This window comes from Eptesicus fuscus, chromosome 21 (assembly GCF_027574615.1).
Source record: "Eptesicus fuscus isolate TK198812 chromosome 21, DD_ASM_mEF_20220401, whole genome shotgun sequence".
In the NCBI taxonomy this organism is placed as follows: domain Eukaryota; kingdom Metazoa; phylum Chordata; class Mammalia; order Chiroptera; family Vespertilionidae; genus Eptesicus; species Eptesicus fuscus.
This window is the reverse complement of record NC_072493.1, coordinates 8525918-8541075: the sequence shown is the minus strand read 5'-3', so window position 1 is coordinate 8541075 and position 15158 is coordinate 8525918. Positions and strand designations below refer to the sequence as shown.

The 15158-nt window shown below is 40.6% G+C and overlaps 1 protein-coding gene across 1 annotated transcript in view; it reads left to right on the top strand.

The window, feature by feature from the left end:
- The window catches only part of HYDIN (HYDIN axonemal central pair apparatus protein), a 302917-nt gene that overhangs the window by 107875 nt on the left and 179884 nt on the right, over window positions 1–15158 (top strand). The window contains 2 exon segments of the mRNA XM_054710866.1: window positions 1188–1352; window positions 2456–2608. Of these exon segments, the coding sequence (XP_054566841.1) occupies window positions 1188–1352; window positions 2456–2608 (318 nt within the window).

The following is a 15158-nucleotide window of genomic DNA, read 5'->3' as shown; positions in this document are numbered from 1 at the left end:
AGCAGAGCCTGCATCTGGGGTGACGGGGAAGGTATTTCTGCACAACTGGGCCGGGGAAAGGGTGAGGCGCTTGCCTCAAGCACAATATTTAAGGTGGAGCCGAAAAGTTCAAAACAATCAAGATTAACATTTTCATGCCACATTTTATGAAATCAATATTAATGAAAAGTCCACGATGAACAAAATATAAAAAGTTTATATAAAGACGGAATCAGTATTACTGGTTTTCCTGTGGCCTCAAGCTCCAACGAGGCCGGACAGCACGCAGCTGCAGAGGGATGAGCAGTTAGATTAGGCCACGTTACACCAGTCCAGGCAGGGAAAGCCCGCGGGGTGCTCCGGACAGGTAAAACCGCATGCTCTGTCGTCCTCTCCGGGAGCTGAGCTTCGGAGTGCTTCCCAGAATTACCTAAACTTATTTGGCCATGGGATTTTTAAGGTTTTGTTAGTGGTTGTTGTCATTGTACAAGAGCTAGTGATAGGCTGGGCAGCGTTCATTGGTAGACGCTGGACAACATTCATTCATTTGCCCACCTATTTCCCCATTTAAAAAACATGTACTGAGCATATGTTTTGGGCCAGAAAGTGGGCATTGAGAAGAGGCTCAGGTTGTGCCCTAAGAAGTGTCCAGCCCATGGCGACGATGGACACATCGATAGTGTGGGCTGTGGAAAAGGACTGCAGGGTGCTCCGACCCCAGGGCACTGGGGATCCCTGGGGGATTCAGGGTGAGGGTGCAGGCAGGTCGAAGGGAGCGGGCATTCCAAAAAGAGGAAACACGTGCAAAGAACTGGAGGTAGGGGCAGCGCCATGTGTTCGGGAAGTACTAGTGGCCTCTCTTGGTGGAACACAAAGGGACAAGGTGGAGGGAGTGAGACATGGGGGCGCAAAGGGCCAGGTGGGGAAGGTGGCCGTGGGCAGCTGCTGTCCTGAACTGATTCATGTTGTGGATAATCTCTACATCTGCCGGGTTGTGCACTTTGAATTTAGGGCCTTATGCACACTCAACCAAACTCCCTTTGGGCAAAATTGGGGTGCTCATCCCTACATACTTGCTTGAACAATGAGACATTTCTAAAGAACCTCCATGGACACAGAACAACACTTGTTTCAAAATAATCTAATATGCTACTGATTTTCTATCCTGCCGGGGGCTTGTTATCTCTCTGGCTTGTCTCTCCCACCAGGTAGACGAGGACTCACCCGCTGTGTTGCTCTCTAGTCCCAGCCCCTATGGAATCATCCCTCCCCAAAGCACCGTCCACATACCCCTGATCTTGGAGACCCAGGTCACTGGGGAACACAGGTCCACGGTTTACATCTCGGTCTTCGGGAGCCAGGACCACCCTGTGGTGAGAGACAGTTTTCAGATTGCAGTTACAATTGCTGTACTTCTTACCAAACCTCCAAGCCTCCGCTTTTAAGGCACATGCCATATTTGCATATCCTCCCGTTGTTTGTCGTTCTGGAATTCTACATTTTCACTCCATGGTAAAAAAAAAAAACTAGCAATACGGTACTTCGGGAATCTATTTGTGGATAATTCCAAAAGTAGTGGTGTTTGTAGCACTTGTTCTTAAACTCTTTTAAGGAGTTTTTCATAGACATGCCTGACCCTCTCCAGACCTATCAAGTCAGGATCTCTGCCAGGAGAGTACACCTGTGTATGTGTGTATGTGTGTGTGTGTGAGAGTATATATATTTAAAATGAGTGATTCTCTTTTTTTTAAAAACTATTTTTTATTGAAAATGCAGCTCGTGTGAGGGCCACTTGCTGAGCAGCCAGCACTTTATGAAAGAAAAAGGCCCCTTTTCTGGCTGAGGACACAGGGCGAAGGGCGTGGAGCAAAGTGGATCTCAGCCACTTCCGATTCTTTTTTTTTTAATAATATATTTTTATAAATTTCAGAGAGGAAGGGAAAAGGAGAGAGAGATAGAAACACCAATGATGAGAGAGAATCATTGATCGGCTGCCTCCTGCATGCCCCACACTGGGACTCAAGCCCTCAACCCAGACTTGTGCCCTGATCCGGAATCGAACCGTGACCTCCTGATTCATAGGTCAATGCTCAACCACTGAGCCACGCCAGCCAGGCCACTTCCTATTCTTAAGTGCCAGTCCTCAGCCCCATGCTGAGTGTTCTTGAAGCTGGAGTACTGGGTGGCATATAGAGGACCGTTATCTGGTTTCCCCTCAGTGCACAGCTCCAGGCTGACCCAGCAAAGCAGACCATCCTGGAGGGATTTCAGACTGAATTCAAAGGTCTGACCGGCATGGCCATCCCTGTGTCCCTCTGACCAAGAGTACCAGGGGGAAGGGAGGTCGGTTCTCCTGAGCACCCTTTTGTGCCCCTGCTTTTTACAGAAGAGGTGGCTAGAAACTTCTGTTTCAATCGAATTTTAAGGCCAGCCGTTTTCAGCTGTTCCTGTGTTCCTTCTCTCTCTGGGAACGCAGACGTGTCAGTTAAGGAGCATCGGAGAAGGCCCGGTTATCTACGTCTATCCCGACCAGGTGGATTTTGGCAAGATCTATGTCCTAAAGGAGTCCTCCAGGATCATCAACCTCTCTAACCAGTCTCTCATCCCTGGATTATTTCAGGCACACATGGTGAGTAGTATACTGTGGGACTCTCGTGGGATTAAAATACAGCTTTGCCTTTGCAACAAGCCTTTGGAAATGACCACCAGAAGCAGATAGTTACCTGGTTCAACTGCATTCAGCTATGTCATTCTCATCCTCAACTCCTTTTCATGGTAGTCATTCTGTTGACTAAGAAAAACAATATGCATGTGGTTTGGTAAACAAGCAAATATACTTACTGCCCCAGAGATCTCCTTACTGAGCTGCACCTAACCCTAGCCCCACATCTCAAGAAAACACCTTTTACATGACTCTGCCACTGAAAATGCTTCCTTATTTGTAATTTGAACACTTTTGGCTACAAATTTGTTGGTATGCTTATTTTTATTCTCTCTTCCTTCTAGCAATATTTTAACACTAGAGGCCTGGTGCAAGAAATTCGTGCCTGGGGGGGGGGGGGGGGCGGGGAGTGTCCCTCAGCCCAGCCTGCACCCTCTCCAATCTGGGACCCCTTGAGGGATGTCCGACCTCCCGTTTCGGCCCGATCCTACTGGGACCCCTTGAGGGATGTCCGACCTCCCGTTTAGGCCTGATCCTACTGGGATCGGGCCTAAACGGGAGGTCGGACATCCCTCTCACAATCCAGGACTGCTGGCTCCCAACCGCTCGCCTGCCTCTGCCTGATTGCCCCTAACCGCTTCTGCCTGCCAACCTGATCACTCCCTAACCACTCCCCTGCCAGCCTGATCGACGCCTAACTGCTCCCCTACTGGCCTGATTGCCCCTAACTGCCTTCCCCTGCTGGCCTGGTCACCCCTAACTGCCCTCCTCTACAGGCCTGGCCCCCCAACTGCCCTCCCCTGCAGTCCTGGTCCCCCCCAACTGCCCTCCCCTGCAGGCCTGCCCTCCCCTGCTGGCCTGGTCTCCCCCAACTGCCCTCCCCTCCAGGCCTGGTCATCCTCAACTGCCCTCCCCTGCAGGCCTGGTCCCCCCAACTGCCCTCTTCTGCTGCCCCGGTCACCCCTAAATGCCCTCCCTGCAGGCCTAGTCCCCCTCAACTGTCCTCCCCTGCAGGCCTGGTCCCCACAACTGCCCTCCCCTACAGGCCTGGTCCCCCCAACTGCCCTCCCCTGCAGGCCTGGGTTCCCCCCTGCCCAACTGTCCTCCACTGCAGACCTGGTCCTTCCCCCAAACTGCCCTCCCCTGCAGGCCTGGTCCCCCCACAACTGCTCTCCCCTGAAGGCCTGGTCCCCCCCAACTGCCCTCCTCTGCCAGCCTGGTCACCCCCAACTGCCCACAACTGCCCTCCCCTGCTGGCCATCATGTGGCGGCCATCTTGTGTCCACATGGGGACAGCCATCTTTGGCCACATGGGGGCAGCCATCTTGTGTGTTGGTGTGACAGTCAATTTGCATATTACTATTTTATTAGATAGGATAGTGTATAAGGTTGTAGGAAATACAATAAGATAGTATTTGCAAAAGTAGAAATTAAAGAGTGAGGCAAAGATAAATATAAAATAAGTCTGTCTTATTTCTGTGTATTTTGTAGTGCCAGTTGGATTTGTTTGTCTTCTATAAACTAATTTTTGAACAGGGATAATATATTCTTTTTGCAAAATTTAGAAATTTCTAATCCAGTAATTGAAGTTTTCTTGGTTTTGGAAAACATTTTCTAAATTTAAGTATAGCATTTAAAATAGAACAGTCCTTCTCCTATCCATAAATTATTGACATTTGAATGAATGCTAACATTTGATTTCAGTATTTGTCAAATATTTTTAATTTTATAAAAGTCCCTGTCAGAATGAATAGGATCGTAGTTTTCTGCTGACTCATGACAGCTCCTCGGAGTCACTGGTCCCAATTAGCAGCCATTCACCATGATCATTGTTCAATTTTACCACCTTTTGTCATTGCTCCTTATAGAGACAGTCATTTACCACACAGTCACTGCTCTTTTTAACATGAGGCTCTGACACAACCCCACTCTCGTTCCAGTGCCTTGTGGACCTTGTGTAAAGAAATTAAAGAAAATTCCTACAGAAAAGATGCCTTTTCTAGTCTTTATCCAATTAATTGATGTGTTTGGTGAAAAGCATGGGAGTTGATGGGTTTGGTAAATTGCTTAGGAAGCGTTGCTTCCAATTCAGTTTCTTAAAACAATACTTTTTTGTTGTTGACAGTATTACAGATATTGCTGACATATATCCCTCAATTTCCCCCACTTTGCCCCTCTCCACCCAGTCCCTGCCCCATCCCAGACCATCCCAGACTATTGTCTGTGTCCATGGGCTATGCATATATGTATATAAGTTCTTTGGTTAATCTCTTCCCATCTCCTCATCCCTCCCCTCTGAGCTTCTTCAGTCTGTTCCATGCATCCGTGCCTCTGGATCTATTTTGTTTATTAGATTCCACATGTAAGTGAGACCATGTGATATTAGTCTTTCTCTGACTGGCTTATTTCACTTAGCATAAAATTCTCCAGGTCCAACCATTCTGTCACAAAGGGTAAGAGAGCCTTTTTTTACGTATTCCATTGTGTAAACATACCACAGCCGTTTTATCCATTCATTTACTGATGGGCACTTGGGCTGTTTCCAGATCTTAGGAATTGTTAATAGCACTGCTATGAACATAGGGGTGCATATATTCTTTCTGATTGGTGTTCCAGGCTTCTTAGTATATATTCCTAAAAGTGGGATTGCTGGGTCAAATGGTAGTTCCATTTTAAATTTTTTTAGTAAATTCCATACTGTTTACCATAGTGGCTGCACCAATCTGCGTTCCCACCTGCAGCGCATTAGCATTCCCTCTTCCCACATCCTCGCCAGCACTTGTTGTTTGTTGATTTATTGATGGCAGCCATTCCGGCAGGTGTGAGGTGAGTCCAGTTGTATGTGTAGCGTTCACAGCGGTGGAGCAAAAGAGTCAGCTGACCAGGCCAGGACAATGAGAGGTGGGCACTGGAGGGCCCTACTGGATTACAGAGGAAGGAGGTGGGCAGGGGCCGGAGGAGAACTTACGTACAGATATAGCAGCGATCCCCTTTCTCACCACCTCCCCTTTCATTCTCAGATATCTCTGGATTTCACTTTTTATGGCAATTTTTGGTACATTTCAAGAACAGAAAGCACATCAAGGATCTATTGTTATTGTTTTTGCTAATCTATTGAATGACCCAACTAGGTGTTAAAATGGGACTTTTCCTTTCCACAAAGGTTTCAGAATGATGCCATCTTTTGATTCTTTCACATCGTCTTAAGTCAGCAAGTTCCGGTTCTGAGGAGCCAGATGTGTGCTCTAAGTGAGCAGTCGCCACCCTTTCGGACCTCACGGCCCACCAGTGGTCCGCGGCCCACCGGTTGGCGACCGCTGCTCTAAGTGACCTGCTGTAGAACGTGTTCTCCCCTCAGTCCTGTCTCAGAAAGCTTAGCATCAAAGTTATTTCAACTGTGAGTCTCATAGGTGAAAATGAAACTCTTCATATTTCAACTGGGATTTTTGCTGGATTTCCTAGTAAATACTATATGTGTTAATGCTATAGAAATCAAATTACACTAACTTAGAAATTAACTATAGTGGGAAGAAATAGAAATACCTTTTATTAAATTTCACCTTAATATACAATACTAAAACTGCTGATTCATTCTTACAGAAATTACTAAGCATTAGGAAATAGTTTTTGTTTTGTTTTTTCAATCTTCACCCAAGGATATTTTTTCCCATTGATTTTTAGAGAGAGTGGAAGTGGGGGGGAAAGACAGTGAGAGAAAAACATTGATGTTAGAGAGACACATCAGTTGCGGCCGAGGACCAAGCTTGCAATCGAAGTATGTGCCCTTGACTGAATCGAACCCGGAACCCTTCAGTCCACGGGCCAACGTTCTAACCACTGAACCAAACCAGCCAGAGCAAGAAATAGCTTTCATTAATAGTTGTTTTTTCCCTAGCTAAGCCTACAGCCCAGAACCCAGGTAAATTGTGGTCAAATACTTCTTGCACTTAATTTCTAGCTCTGTGAGAAATAACTAGGGTCAAGGACACACTGTTCACTTCTCTTATTTCTATGAATTCAGGTCTAGAAGTTCTTTTCTTTTCCTGTGGCTGCCCTGACGGGAGGGGTCATCCTCTCTCCTCTTTCGGCTGCCAGTGAAAGTCAGCCCTCCCTCCCCAGCTTCGGGCCCCACTGTCAGCCATCTGTCCTGCTCAGCCTTGCACATCAGGACAGACACCGTGATTAGATTCTCCCTCAGCAAGAAACATCTGTTTGTTATCAGTTGGAGGGGCCTGGAGATGGGAAGCTGGAAGCCCACCTTCCCTGTGATGTTGGGAAGATAAATGACACTAAGCGATTTTGAGTTTCTCAGAAATAAATGCTCTCCAAAAAAAAATTGATTTTTTTAAAACACTGAATTCCTTGGTATAATATGTGTGAAGATCACCTTTTTTTTTTTTTTTTCTGTTCCATTAAAGCTTAACTTATCCTGAGAGTTAAAAAAAAAAAAAAATTGATTAGTAAAAGAAGAGTGTGTTGTGGCCGGGAGCAGTAATTTCTATTTTGCGTTGGAATGCCCGAAATACCAGCCTCCCTGAAGGCTTCCCAGTGCAGACTTAGAACAATAGAGTGAGTCACCTTGGTTTGGAGGGTAAAAAAATGCCAAAACTGGGAGAGCAGAGCACAAAGGCCCTCTTGGCAAGAATTCGTGGGCTCTGCTTGTATACAAGGTGCTCCTTCGGGAAGATGGATGTCCTTTCTCCGCGTGACACCAGAAATGAGGGCGAGAAGATGGTGGCTCCCTAGGGCCTGGCCCTCAGCACTGGGCTGGAAACAGATGCCTTGTTTGCATGGGTGCCCCTTGCCAGGCAGAGCAAGCGCATTCATTGCTCAGCACCTGGTTGAAAGCATCTGGAATCCTTTCCCTCTTCCTCTTGGCTCCAATGCAGCCTCAGGTGCCCTCAACTTGAGAACTTGTGTGCAGATGTCAGCGACACCTTGGGAACCAGCTGGCACTGAAACATCTCCACAGCGACCCTCTGCCTCTGTGGTCTGCGGGAGAGGCCATGGCAGTTAGATTGGAGGTTTCAGGACCCAGGAGACAGGAATTCTGGTGCCTCATTCAAGTGTGGTTCTTTTTAGGCATCTGTATTCTTGGTCACTTGCCAGAGCCACACAGTGGCCTGGCATCAAGGAAATCATTGGGCCTTTTCATCTCCTTCACACCCTAAGCCACCTGGTCATTTCTTCGTTTACATGGGGACCCCCTTTCTATATTTACTTATTTATCTGCCTGTCTCCTTCAGATGACAAGGGCCTATGCTTTGAGTTCCCTACACCTAGCAGCAGGATCGGCAGTTATGAAGATGACAATACAATGACATTAATTGTGACTAATGTTTATGTAGTTCTGTTTGCAACTTTAGACGCTGCATTTCATTTACTATGACTCTCAGAGAAATACTACTATAACGCCCATTTTAACCAGGTAGGAACAGAGGTGCAGACAGGTTAAGTAAATTGCTGTAACCCGAAGTGGCAGAGCCTGGTTCTGACCCCTGGCGGTCTGATTCCAGACCCGTGCTCTCTTCCCTGGAGCTGCTGTGCTGCCTAACTTTGCCTAATCAGTGGTTATACTAATAAAAATGGACTTAGAAATGGTGAAAGGATTTTGGTTTGGGGTTCATAAAAGACCCTTAAAGATAGACACCTAGCCCGGCCAGCGTGTTGAGCATCCACCTATGAACCAGGAGGTCACGGTTCAGTTCCCGGTCAGATCCCCAGTGGGGGTTGTTCAGGAAGCAGCTGACCAATGAGCCTCTCTCATCATTGATGTTTCTATCTCTCCCTCTCCCTTCCTCTTTCAGAAATCAATAAAAAATATATATTTTTAAAAGATAGACACCTAGAAGAGCAGGTTTTGCTAAAAGAGCAAGAGAAGAAATTAAGGCGCATTTCTGAAATAGACAAAAGGACCAGATATTCTTCATTTTATTCAGAAAATATGTTGAAATGTATATATGCAAATAATCTCCAGAATGTCATTTTTCAACCAACCGTAATTCTTTCAATTATGTATCTGAAATAATGGCACAATCTCCTTCCCACTTTTTTTGATCCTTTGTAATATAGTATGACAAAACAGTCAGTTCACATATGTGTGTATAAAATTTTTCACTACTATAGCCCTTAAAAGAGATTTAAATACAAAGTTATGACCCATTTATTTTATTTTATTGTTTAAAAATATAATTTTATTGATTTCAGAGAGGAAGGGAGAGGGAGAGAGAGAGAAACATCAATGATGAAAGAATCATTAACCAGCTGCCTCCTGCACGCCCCCTACTGGGGATCAAGGCTGAAACTCTGGTCATGTGCCCTGACTGGGAATCGAACCATGCATGACCTCCTGGTTTATAAGTTGACACTCAACCACTAGGCCACACCAGCGGGGCAAGTTATGACCCATTTTATCAAAATAAACAGACAAACACAGAAGGAGATTGGCAGGCATTTTGCATCCGTCCACGATAGGAGATAGTGAAATTGTAGGCATTCTGGAGAGCTCGTTTTTCAGCTTGTAGCAGCTGGTTTGCTGAGATTACTGGCCACACTACGCTATCCCTACGTACCCGAAGCTCCTGTAGATCTAGAACTTAGTTCTCCCTTCACTCCTGGCGTATTAGTGCTAGCGAGATTTCTAATGGACAAGCAATAATTCTCCAAGGCTTTTTGATAGATGCTGCTATTAAGATATTGCACCCCATAATGTGTGGGAAGCGAAGGTAGAATGTGCTGTTTCTCAGCCTTCAGAGGGCCGATTAGCTCTGCCCTCAGAATAACCATTACTTTGATGGAAGGAAACAGGTAAGGGAAAAAAAGATATAAGGAAAAGGAAAAGAAATGGGCATGAATCAGAGACCAAATGCAGTTGTTTAGTTGTTTCTGAGGGTTTTGCAAAATAGTAGCTTTGTTTCCTAAAACATACTCTGTCATAATCTTTGGTCTTTAGCTCATAGTTAAGCTCTTCTGTTGAATGTGACTCATGCCATGGTACTTTCTGTGTCCTCAACACACCCTACGCCCTTTAGGTTTGCAGTGTCCACTCTGAGGTTCTCCTGGCTGAGGGGCCGCCCAGGTCACACATCCAGAACGGCAGCGCCTCTGTTGTAACGCAGAGTCTGTACTGTAATCAGTCCTTTTCTGTTTCACTGTGGAAATACTTGATTCTAGAAGTCAGTGTACATTTAACACTTTTTACTTTTAATACAGAAAAATTCAAGAGCTACACCTGGCTCTCAGATCTAATGCATGCTAACCTTTCCTACTCTAACCTCAGGTCTTTTATTTTGAAAAAAATCAAATATTGAAGTTGGAGTTTCATATATATATATTTTTTTTGCCAGTCCCATTTCCTTCTTTCCCCAGAGGCCACCTTAGCATAAATTTGATGTTTGTCTAAGCCATGTTTTTTTTAATATCTTATTTTAAGTATATGTGTATTCATAAATACTAGATAGTGGTATTTTGTTGCTTTGAATGTAGATAAGTTGTATTACTGCACATAACAGCTTGCAACTTGGTTTTTAGACTCAAGATTATGTTTCTAATATCTATGTTAATACAGATAAACTGTTTAATTCATTTTAGGTGCTCTGTGCATTCCATTCACCAGTAGTGTGTTTGTTTCTTTGCCTAGTTGTCAGTTGGGTTATTATAACAATGCTGTAGTAAACAAAATATGTCTCCTTGTGTACATATTAAGCTATATGTACTTTTGATATATATATATATATATCAGTGGAATTGTTGGGTCTTAAGACAGGTGGATTTCCAACTTCATTTGATATTGTCTAATTACTCCACATTGTGCCCATTTCTGTAGTAGGCTAAAACTTAGTATGGTCAGACTTAGTTCTCACTACTCTGAAAATGAAATACAATTTAATTTGTATTTCCCTTGTTACTACTGAGGTTGAAACATTTTTTTATCTGCGTATCCTCTTCTGCCAATTATTTATTGTCAGTGATCTATTTGTAGATGTTTTTATACATTGTGGATACTAACCCTTTGTTTATAATGGAATTTTAAATATATTTTTAATTTTGATGTCAACTTTATGAATCTTTTACTAGGTTTCTTGTGTCTGTTTTTTATTTGTGGTTTAAGAAGTGTATCTCTGCTCTTCTATTTAGATCATTTTAGACTCTTATTTTCCAGGTCTGTAGTCCAGCTAAGTATATTTTTATATATAATGTGAGTGAAGTCTATTTTTTTTTCATAAAGAAAGCCAGTTGTCCTATCACCAGTTACTTAAAAGTTCTTTCATTTTCCACTGATTGGTAATACTTTTCTGTTATACTTCAGAGCTAATTTGTGCCTGGGTATGTTTCTAAGCTTTTTGTTGTATTCCATTTATCTACCCTAGTGTTAATACCCTCATTATCTTAAATGGTACAGTTTTATGATAGCAATAGTAGCTAAACACCTAGTATATACCAGTCTTTATTCTTAGTCTTTTGTGTGTATTATTTTATGGAACCCACAACAACTTGACTAGGTGAATTTTATTATTATCTCTATTTTACTTATGAGGAAAATGATGCACAGGAGTGATGAAAAAGTAGTCCAAATTTACACAACTAGAAAATGAACAGTAGAGCTGAATGCTACTTTGTTATCATGAACATGTGCTGAACCTCAATGCATCTTCCATACCTACTCAGATGATATAATTTTTCTGCTTTAATCCTGCTAGGATTTCTTTTATGCCCTTTAATAAAGTCTTATACATCCTTTGTCATCTCTTCAAAGTTTCTTCTCATAAATGGTAGCTTGTTTTCATTGCATTTTCTGATTTTATATTAATCATATACAGAATACTATTGAATTTTATATAATCTATTGATCTATATAATTTTGTATAATTAATCGTATACAGGAACACTATTGAATTTGTATAATCCATTTTGTCGCACATCTCTTAATTTATTCTAATTGTTGGTAAACTCTCATCCGCAGGCTTCCTTCCCAGTCTTTACTCTTGTCTCATCATGTTGGATAGGATCATCAATGTAATATTGAAGAGTAGAGTAGGTTAGAATGGGCATCTCAGTCTTACTCCTGACCTTAATGAATAAGCTTCAGATGTTTATCACTTTAAGCAGAATACCTCCTGCAGATTTTTTGGTAAATACCTGTTTCACATTAAGAAATTCTCATTCATCCCTACATTGTTATCATGAACATATGCTTAAACTTAATGCATTCTTCATACCTAGTCAGATGATATGATTTTTTGCTTTAATCTGTTAATACAGTGAATTAAATTATTAGATTTTTCTGGTTGTGAGTCATCTTTACGTTATTGAGGTGAATCCAAACAGTTACATTATTATTTGAATACATTGTTGATATCATTTCTGTCATATTATTTTAGATTTTGTGTCTGTTTGTTTACAATTTTTTTCATTGCACTTTTCTGGTTTGGATAGCAAGAATATTATATTCTTATAATATGAGTTAGCTTTACCTCTTTCCCAATATTTGAAAAGATCTTTATATCATCTACATAAGGTAGGATCCATTCCTTGATGATAAAGCCATTTAGTCACAGGATCTTGGTGTGTTTATTGAGGGTGTGAGGTGTATAGGAAATGGTAAGGAAATTTTATCTAATGATTTTTTTTTCTATAATGATTACTCAGACTTAAACTTTTCCAAAAATTTTTTCATTTTATCTAAGTTTTCAAATGTATTGGCATAAAATTATTCCAAATATTTTCTTATGATTTAAAAACGTTTGCACATTAATTTCTGCTCTTAGTTTTACCATTTTTTTCTGTTGACTTGCTTTACAATTATTTTGTTTTCTTTCAATCACCTTAATTTGAATGTTTAACTTTTATATTTTAAATGTTAGTTTAATAGTATATTTAAAGTATATAAATATTCCCTTTATGTAACACACATTTTTATTTGTAATACTTTGTATTGCTACAAATATTTTATAATACTGACTGTGATTTTCTCTTTAATATGAGAGTTATATATGGGAATATATTTTTAATTCTTAACATTTTTATAGAATTTTAATAGATAACTTTTTTTAATTTTTATTGTTTAAAGTATTACATATAGTAGTACATATATAGATAACTTTAAATTTAACTATAATGAAGTTGGAACACATAGTTTATATGACCCTTAGTTTTCGAATTTGTGTTTTGGGGGACATAGCTATGGTTGGTCTTTATAAATATTGTATATGACCTTAAAATATGTAGATAGATTCTCTGTTATTGAGTTTAATAGAGTAACCATCTATCTGTCTGATTATATGTCTGTATTAGATCAAGCTTATTGATTTGATTGTCCAAGTCTTTTATAGCCTTACTAGTTATTTGTATATGATTCTGATAGAATTTTATCAAAAACTTACTTTTCCATTTCTCCTTGTAATTATGTCATGTGTTTCATGATTTTATTTCTCCTTGGTATATTATTCCTTTTGGCATGATATATGTTGCCTGATTGTAATATTACTATACCAACTTTCTCTTTTAAATAACGAATGACTGGATTTTAAAAACCTAATGATTCACTCTATCTTTTAATCGACAAATGTATCAGTTTTCTATTGCTGCTGTAACAAATTTATTACCTTATCTTTAGTTCTGAAGGTCAGTAGTCTAAACTGTGTACCTTTTTGAGACTCTGGAGGGGAATCTACTTCCTTGCCTTTTCCAGCTTCTGGAGGCCACCTGTATTCCTGGGCTCGTGGCTGCTTCCATCTCCAAGGCCAGGAGTGGAGCATCTTCTCTGCTCTCTGACCTCTGCTTTAACCCTTACGTCTTCTCTGACTCTGACCCTCTTGCCGCATTATTATGAGGACCTTTGGATTACAATGGCCCACACCAGTAATCCAGGATAAACTCTTCATTTCAAGATCTTTAATCACATTTGACAAGTAAGGCAACATATTCACGGATATTAGGGATTAGAACATGGACATCTTTGTAAGGCCATAATTCAACCTATCATACCAAGACTAGCGCTTCAAAGTTTATTGTGATTATTGATATATATGGACTCACTTCTTTAGTATGTCATTTTCTATATACTATGCTGTTTTCTTCCTTCTTTATTTTTCTATCTTTCTGCTTTTTATTGGACTGACAAGCTTTCTCTGAGCCCTCATCCAACCACGTACATTTTTCCTGTGCTTGTTTGGGAGCTATATATTTTATTTATTTTATTTCTTTAAGTAGCTCTACTTATATTTTTAACAAATAAGTCATATCTCTTTTTTTTACAAAAATGTGAAAGAATTGAGCACTTGGTTCTCCTCAAGAATAAGACTAGTACCCTATCAGACAGTTTTTATCTCTCTACTTTTCTCACTCCCATAATTTTTTTATTATTGTATAGAATTTTGTGTCTTCTTTATCATAAAGTTGTTGATTTTTGTCAGTCAAAAATTAACTACTCACTAGTTACCAAAATACTGATTTTTCTTCATCTTTTTCTTATTTTGCATATCTCTCTGCTTCCTTCTTAATTTATATTTCTTCTTGCTGAATTATATCCTAAGTTCTAGTGTAGAGGTCTAATAGTTTATGTTTGACTATATTTTGATTTTACCTTCACTCTTACATAATAGTTTAGCTAAGTATAACATTCTATTTGACAGTTTTGTTTTTCATTGAAAATTGATCTCTGGAATCAGTCGTTGCTGATAAAATTCCACTGATTATTATTCCTTTATAGGTAATTTGACTTTCTCACTAGTTTCTATTAAGAGTATGTTTTTTTTATTTTTGACTTTCTTAAATTTCTCTTTAATATATCAGATGATTTGACCCTAAAACACTAGAAATGTTTTGGAAATATCTCTTCAAATGTTTTATTCTGTCATTACTTCTATTTCCTACTTTGAGAAAAACACATCCATATACGTATGTCTGCATATGTGTATGTGTGTATACATACATATTCATATATGTTCCTTTGCAACTCTACATGCCTACTTTTATTTCTCATTTTTTAAATTTTTATTGAATTTATTGGGTGACATTGCTTAATAAAATTATATAGGTTTCAAGTATACAATCCTATAATATATCATCTGTACATTGTATTGTGTGTTTAGCATCCAAAGTCAAGTCTTCCATCATCACTTAACCCCCTTTACCATCTTCTCCCTCCCCAACCCCCTTTCCCTCTGGTAATCACCATTCTGTTGTCTGTGTCTGAGGTGTGGTTGTTGTTTTTTTCCTTAATCCCTTCACCTTTTTCACCCAGGCCCCCAAACATCTCCCCTCTGACAGCTGTCAGTCTGTTTTCTGTATCTATGGGTATGTTTCTATTTTGTTTGTTTTGTTCATTAGATTCCACATATAAGTAAAATCATATGGTATTTGTCTTTCTCTGACCAGCTTATTTCACTTAGCATAATACTCTCCAGGTCCATCCAGGCTGTTGCAAAAGATAAGAGTTCCTTCTTTTTCACAGGTGAGTGGTATTCCATTGTGTAAATGTACCACAGCTTTTTTATCCACTCATCTACTGATGAGC